The sequence below is a fragment of the Chrysochloris asiatica genome, unplaced genomic scaffold (genome assembly GCF_000296735.1).
Source record: "Chrysochloris asiatica unplaced genomic scaffold, ChrAsi1.0 scaffold00170, whole genome shotgun sequence".
NCBI lineage: Eukaryota > Metazoa > Chordata > Mammalia > Afrosoricida > Chrysochloridae > Chrysochloris > Chrysochloris asiatica.
The window spans coordinates 268,294-276,828 of record NW_006408688.1 but is presented as its reverse complement, the minus strand read 5'-3'; the positions used below and the strand labels follow the sequence as shown (position 1 = coordinate 276,828).

Genomic DNA, 8,535 nt, shown 5'->3' with positions numbered 1-8,535 from the left:
AACAGCAAATACAGTGTGTGCCTGCGGGCAGGAGGCTGACTGCAGAATGTGCCCTTTGGACATTTAAATAAATGTATCTTTGTTTTGGTTTGTAAAAAAAAAGAATTCAAGTACATTGTTCCACTTCTATAATCCTATAACTTGTGAAGTCTGACCTAACTGAGTGGGTAGGGCAGTGGTAAGGATTAAATGAGGTAATGCATGGAAGTGCTCAATATGGTCAGTGATCGTCACTGATCTACGCTAGATGATATGTATGTTGCAAAAATGCATTCAGATACACCTTCCACCATTTGTACAACTCCTCTCCAGCAGGGCTCTAGAACCCTTGGAGAGGGAAACATAGTGCTAGCTATGAGGCTACCAATCCTGAACTACAATAGTATTTACCCTGGCCTCATCATAAGCCTCTTGCCTTAGCAATGACACAGAGTTTATTACTCCATTTATTCTAGATGGACACCTTGTGATCCTCACTCTCTATATTAGGACTGGTTAAAGCTGGAAACTGAAATGTGAGTAGATAAGGTACTCCGATACTAACACCACAATCTTCCTGTCCCATGTCAGAACAACAAATATACATTTATATATAGTATTTTTTCAATCTCCCTCAAATATTTGTCCTGTTAATAACCCAACACAATGTGACAATATCCCTCTGCCAACTTGGTGATGAAGGCCTCACACATTTTCTTTTTTCTCTTTATCAGTAATGTTGAAGGTTTCATCCATTTAAATAAGCCGCCAGGGTAAGAGAATCACCTCCCTCTTCAAGGAATCCCTTCATAAAGACAAAAGACACCATTTCCAGCTCCCCAGTACTCTAGCATTTGCCCTGTCATTACTAACAGTGCCAGCTTCACTAGAGAGAAAGGAGCAGGGGAGGGGAGATGTGAGCCGTCTGAGGAGGGTTAAGATGGGGGTACTCAGAGCAGGGAGTCCTAACTCTAGTCATGCTGCTGACCCTTCAGATGACCTTAGACAACCCATAGGCCCCTTGAGACCCTTCAATCCAGCATGGCAGTAATTCTGACCACTTCTCAAATTTACTGCAAGTGGTAGTAAATACAAACAATTGTAATCAATAGATGCTGTTCTGAGAATGCTGATTAATAGCTATATGTAGAAAAGATAATATAGTAAATTCACCAGTCAAAAAATAATAATTAATAAAGTCAAAATTAATAATAATTAACATTTTTTAAGACATGAAAATCTATCAGCTTTGTCAAACCTGTAAGCAGAACAGTTGTATTTATGTGTAATGTTCCAGTGACTATTATAGGAAAGGTGCTAAGGCTACTCACTAAAAAAAAAACAAATGTAATCTCTGCCCTTAAATAGGTAAAGCACTAGGCCTCTCCCATGAAAAAGAAATATGCACTGTCTTTTGCTTTTGAGGTAAATTAACTCTTCTAGATAAGACGCAGGCACTCCTCTAACAAGAGGAGACCAAGGACTTGAGTGAACAACAAACCCGATCAATCACTTTCGTAGAACTTCCCAACTAGCTATTACAAATTGCTTGAGAACTGAGGCAATCCAACTAGTGTTTGTTACACATAAAATACTTAAGTGAATAGGAAGTAAAATAATTGACTTTTATAGCTAGGTCAACTCTGGAATAGAGAGAAAAAAAAGTGTGAAAGGAAAAGCTTGCTAGACTATAGGTGTTGGTGGTTTTGTGCTGTGGAGTCGGTTCCTACTCACAGTAACCCTGCATAGGGTTTCTGAGGTTGAAAAGTTTTACAGGAGCAAAAACCCCTCATCTTTGTCCCATGAAATAGCTAACATTGAGGTTAGTAGCTGACTCGTATAGGTACTTATCAATTATACTATTTTCAACCTTTTTTTAAAAGTCAGTTTTCCAGTAATTTAGCTCCTGATTAGCTGCTGTCCACAGTAAAGAAAGGTCTGGAACGACCCCACCCAAATCGATTTTTCAAATTCCTGAAAGTACCTCACCACCACCACCCTCTGCCATGGAATAGATTCTTACTCAAAGTGACCCTATAGTTGAGAGCGCAACTGCTCATAGGATTTCCACAACTGTGGCGCTGTGGGTTAATGCGCCAGACCGCAAAGCTGTTTGAACTGCAACGTCGGCAGTTCAGGCTCACCATTCGCTCCTCGGAAAGCCCGTTATAGGGTAGCTATGGGTCGGATCTGACTACGGCACTTAACAACACCAACAACAAGTCTTTACAGATGCCGACTGCCCCGTCTTTCTTTTGTGGAGCTGACTGTGGGCTCCAACCTCCAACCTTTCCATCAGTAGCCCAGTGCTTGACAGAACACATCATTGGAAGAAAAGAGAGAAACGGCTGCTTTAAAAAGTCATTATCATTATATAATTTGTTAGATTTTACACACTTTTCCACATTTATTTAATTTCATTCTTCATAAGAGAAAAAAAATCTCCAAAAAGAGAGAGGGAAAAGGGAAAAATGAAAACCATTCTCTAAATGACACACACCTCTTGGAAGTACTTAGCCAGATTTGAAGTGCCTTATCTATGCCTTAAGAAAATGTAGCCTCTTAGAGCACTTTTAAATGTGTTCTGTTCAAGGAGAGAACGTGAATGATAAATACTTACATAACAGTTATGAAGATTACATCAATATCTCCAACAATTTATCTGGGATCTGTGTTTCGTTTGTAGTTGGAACAACATAAAATATTTTGTCATAAAAGTTAGCTTGATTTAAATTTTTATAAGTATTTCCATAGAAATTGTTGTTGTTGTTAAGTGCTGTCAAGTCAGTTCCGACCCATAGCGACCCTGTACAGGGTTTCCTAGGGTGTAAATCTTTACGGGAGTAGAAAGCCTCATCTTTCTCTAGCGGAGCGGCTGGTAGTTTCAAACCGCTGACCTTAAGGTCCGCAGCCCAATTCTAGTCATCTCCGCCTCTTAGTGACCCTGTATTGGGTTTCTGAGGAGCAGCTGGCAGATTTGAACTGCCGACCTTGTGGTTAGAAGTCCAGTGTTTATTCTATAGTGCCATATCAGTACTCAGAAATTATTATGATGTGACACTGTAGGATAAGCACTGGACTGCTAGCTGCAAGGTTTGTAGTTCAAGCCTACCAGCTGCTCCTCAGAAGCCCTATACAGGGTAGCTATGAACTGGAACCAACATTTAACAATGACAACAACAGCACTAAGAGCAGTATAATAATTTCAGAACCAACTCAGCAACACTTCACAACAACAATAATTAGTAAGGTTACTCTACCTGAGTTCAGAACCATCATTTATTCATTAAAATTAAAGCCAGGCATGGAATGTCATTCAAAAAGTATCATAGTGCTAATAGCTAGTGTTGTTATTAGTAAGTGCCGTTGAGTTTGTTCCAACTCACAGCAACCCTGTCTAGGGTTTCTAAGGGACAGCTACTGAGTTTTGGACCCTGACCTTGCGATTCAAACTGACCTTGCAGCCCAGTGCTTGTCCTACAGAGCCACAATAGCTAACTGTTGTGTGCCATGGAGTCAGTTCCGACTCATAATGACCCTGTACAGGCTTTCCGAGCTTTAAATCTTTATGGGAGCAGAAAGCCTCATCTTTCTCCCATGGAACAGCTGGTAGTTTTGAACTGCTGACCTTAAGGTTCGCAGCCCAATCCGTAACCACTATGCTACCAATAGCTAATAGTACTATAACAATTTATGAGTTCTGGTGTACCACAAGGTTGGTTTGAACTGCAAGATTGGCAGCTCAAACTCTTCTGTTGCCCCTCAGAAACACTCTACAGGGTTGATATGAGTCAGAACCGACTCAGCAGTATTTAGCAACAACATAAAGATAAATGAAGTCTTGATGCATGCAACAACATGAATGCTTGGAAGCATTATACTGAGTGAAAAATGTCCACCACTAAAGAACAAAGGGTAGTGTGATGGTTTCATATGATAAGTACTGGACTGCAAATCACAAGGTCAGTGGTTCAAGTCTGCCAATTGCTCCACAGGAAAAAGATCATTCTTTCTTCTCAAAGATTTAAAGTTGTGGAAACCCTATATAGGGTCACTATGAGTCAGAAATGACTCCAAAATACTTAACAACAACAAAAACAATAAAAGATCAATCCTGTATAATCTCACTTATATGAAATAGGAAAATGTATCGAGATCAAAGTTTGTTAGTGGTTACCAGAGGTTGGATGGAGATGGAAAGGAAGAGGTTTAACTTAGGGAACACCGAGTTTCTATTAATGGTGATAGAATAACTTGAAAAAGAATAGTGCCGATAGTTATACAACATGATGAATGTATCAATGTCACTGAATTATTCATGTCAAAGTTTGAATTTACAACGGTTTTGATTTTTTTTTCTTTGTTTTACCACAATCAAAATAAAAAGTTTGCTGGGCAAACAATTCCGAAGTGCTGAGTGAGCGATTTGAGCACTTACTTCTACCGGGCAGGGCGGGGAGGAGGCTGGGGGAAAGATGCTATAGAAAGCAATTCATGTTATGTATTCTCTATGAACAATCAAAAGATATTTCTTACGGAAAAATTTCTGAATTGTAAAAATGGTCTAGAGTAGCAATCATAGGGATGTTAGGGTGTAGAAATTTGAGAATGGAAGAATGCTAACGACTGGAGGTGATGGACCAGAACAAGAAGAGGCACAGCGGACAATGCCCTTCGGTGTACATATTCTAGCTGATTTCCATTTCCAGACGATTCTGTCTGCACCAATAGAACAAAAACAGATTCACCCCAGTACAGCCTATGCATGCCTCATTAACCAGACCAGAATACCCTGTCGAAAGTTGGGGCAATGAGAAAGATTTGTTTCTTTTGTTTCTGGCATAATTTATAAACCTTCTGAGGAGAATGTAAATAGATGTAGCTCAAGAGCTACATCATTTTCGAACTAACCTTTTTTATTTTTTTTAGAGACATCAAGAAGCACTCTGTAAATGGATGATCTTACAAGGATATGACATCATGCTGGTGTTGTAGGCTTTGGCCACCACACTGAGATTGACCCAAAATGAATCTTTTCCTTGAAAATTTAGTAAAAATATTTTTACCACATTACATCAGGCTTTTATTATATTAAACATTATGCTTTCTTCCTGTCATGCTGAGGCTCTGACAGTTCCCTGAATGGGCCAGGCTCTGACTAGAATTCAGGAGTTACAATTCCTCTCTCCTGGGTATCCCACCCTTCTGTCTCTCAAAAGTCAGCTTAGGCACAGGAACCTTTCCATATAAACTCCTTGATAGCAGGGATCCAGAGAGGATAGCCTAACAGTTACGAACATAGATCCTAGAGGCTAGTCTGCTTGGGTTCGAGACCAGCTCCAACACTTACTGCTGTGTGATCTTGGACAAGTTCCCTAACATCTTTATGCTTCAATGTTTAAAATCTGACGATAATATCACACATCATTGAGTTGTGACAATTGAGTTAATACATCTACAACACCTAAAACTCTAAGATCTATTAAAGTGATTGTGAGATTGTTACTGTTTTCCTCTTTGTCATCATTTGTCTTGGTTTCAGCATCATCCGTCGTCTTTACATCCCCAGTGCCTGGCACAAGACACAGCATATAGTAGGTACTCAACAAATTGGTTCCCTGAGTGCTGCAAATGGTTGAGCACTTGACTACTACCCAGAAGGTTGGTAGGTCAAACCCACCCAGAGGTACCTCAGAAGACAGGTCTGGCAACCATTTGCGAACAGGCTCACCCTTGAAAACTCTGTGGAACAGTTTTACTCTACACACGAGTCCCCATGAGTCCGAATCAACTTGACAGCAACCAGCAACTGGTGTTCAACGAATGTTTTGAGAGTTGACTGAGTAAATGGATGCATAAAGTAAACAGTGGCAGTGAAACTACAGTTTAATTGCATCTCTCAAGAAGATAAACAGCCAAAAAGTTCTAATAACTATTTCATTCTCAATTATATATTATAATTAATGCTCAAAATTAATTATCTGGCTAAGCAAAGATTCTTTATTCTGAAAAATCAAGATGAAATTATTTTCAATATTGTCTTAGTGATAGATTGCTGCTGAAACAGAAATACCACAAGTGAGTGGCTTTTACTAACAGAAATTGATTTTCTCACAGTCTCAGAGGCTAGGAGGCTGAATTCAGGGTGCCTAGGGAAAGGCTTTCTGTCTCGGCAGACTATGGAGGAAGGTCTTTGTGTCTTTGAACTACTGCTCCTGGGAGCTCTGTACGTGGTGTGGCATCTCTCCTCCCCATCTCTGTTCTGATGGCTGGTTTCATTTCTTTTATATCTCAAAAAGAGATTGACTCAAAATCCATCCTATACTAATCCCGACTCATTGACATAACAAAGACAACCCATCCCCAAATAGGATTATAGCCACAGGCATAGAGGTTAGAGTTCACAATGCAATTTTGAGGGGACATAATTCAATATACAGTAAGTACTACTTCCTTAATGTATATCACATTGCATTCTAAATTCATTAAAAGAAAAAAAAAACAAAAACAACTTGCTACTCCCCTGCGGTAGCAATTCTTAAGTAACCAGAATATTTAAATTCTCTGAATGCCCCAGGTCTCAACATTTCTGAATAAATGATCATTCCACTGTATTTGAATGCAATAAAAAATTAGCATTATCCTAGATATCATTACAAGTATTAAATAGCTTTCTGACCATATCCTTATTTAGATTTTCTTTTTCCCCAAGTTTTATAGGTCTACAAATGTCTTAGAGCATGTTAATGTTGAAGAAGTTGAAATACCCTCAAATTCCCCTTTGGGAAGTAGAAGCTGTGAAGTCACTGGGCGGTCATGGGGTGACAGAAATCAGGGGAGCCAAGCCACCCTCATAAGTGAATTCCAATCAGTAGGATCACTGTGAGCTAATTGCCTTCTTTTCAGCACTGAATTTAGGCCAGTTGTTACCCAACATTTGAACATACATTTGTCATTCCTGTTGATTTCTGTACATGGCTACTCATCCATTTGAGTCACACCACAAATGCAGAAAAGCATGACCCATTTTCAGAAGTGTAAAAAGTTAGGTCAGCACCCACATCTGAGGTGACACATTCTCTGTATTAAATATTTATGGGATATCTGCAAGTAGAAATACTCAAAGAAATCAATATTTCCCATGACCTTGAACTAGTTTGTTTGAGAATGATATTTTCATTCATAACTTCATACCTTTAATTCTCCAATGGAGGAAAGTAGTCCTGCTCCATAGGCCCGCAACTGTCCTTCTTGTTTGCAAAGGCCAAACTCAATCGTGAAGAAATAGCACTGAAAAACATTACATGGACATATATCCAGCAAATTAGCCAACAAGTTCTTCAATAGAATAAAATAGAAAAAAAAATAAAATACAATGGCACACTATGCATAATTTCTTCAACATGGTGTGCTAACTTAAATACACATGAATTCATAACATTTATTGAAATCTTTTATCTTGCTTATTAATCCATCCCTAGGTCAAATGGACCTAGGATCCCTGGTATAGCACTGTAGGATAAGCACTGAACCATAAGATCAGTTTGAACTGCAAGGTCAGCAGTTCAAACACACCAGCTGCTCCTCGGAAACCGACTTGAATTGACTCAATGCAACAACAACAACAATGGGTTAAAGGTATATGAAAAGGATATTAACTACTAAGTTTCTAATTCTTCCTGAATTCAGAAATCCTGTAAGTCAAATCACATTCCCTGCAACAATTTAAAAAGTAAAAAGTCAAACGTTTACAAATAAAATGAGAATCGCACAAGGTTAATACCATAAGGATATGTACTATATTTACAAAGCTATCTTTTAGTGGTACAAATTAGATGTATGCCAATGTAGAAAAATAACTTACAACTGAAAAATTCTAATTGATTATTTACAGTTTTCATTTGATTCATTTAACAAACATTTTTGAGTACCCTCACCAGCTGCTCCTCGGAAACCCTATACAGGGTCACTATGGGTCGAATCAACTCAACGGCACTTAACGAACGACAACAAGAAGGTGCTAAAGCTTGACATTTGGTATGTAATGCTAAAGAGACAAGAGAACAAAAAAATAAGTATATGACTACCAAATTATTAAACCATAATCCTACTATAATTTTAGTGAAATCTTACCTTTCTGTGCATTGAAGTGTATGTAATTTTTTAAATAATAGTTTCATTGACCTGAGTTTTACAAGGGTCAACTACTACAGCTTCCCTGGGATATTAAAAATTCCCAGTTGGTTCTGTAGGGTTTTGAAAACCCAACCGACACAGAGAAATCTCTGCACAAACATAAAACTCACAGTGCTGTTGAGAGGGGATGAAATCACACTATTCTTGCTCCGAGAGAAAGTGAGAAGCTGACAATGAGCAATAAAAATTGTATCACATTAACACTGTCCTGCATTAGCGATGATAGAGCGCTAAAGGTGTTGAGCAAGAAGAAAATTTAAATACTACTAAAAAGGAAAGAAAAAAATGATTATTTCTAGCCCTTGGCAATTTGCTCTATTTTTATTTGTAGGTTAAGATGTTCCTTGGTTCAAGAGGGTT

General features: G+C 38.6%; 1 protein-coding gene across 1 annotated transcript in view; it reads right to left on the bottom strand.

The window, feature by feature from the left end:
* Positions 1-8,535, bottom strand: part of TPH2 (tryptophan hydroxylase 2) — a 149,765-nt gene that overhangs the window by 12,620 nt on the left and 128,610 nt on the right. The window contains exon 9 of the mRNA XM_006871613.1: positions 7,174-7,269. Coding sequence (XP_006871675.1) covers positions 7,174-7,269 — 96 coding nt within the window. The remainder of the gene's footprint in view (positions 1-7,173; positions 7,270-8,535) is intronic.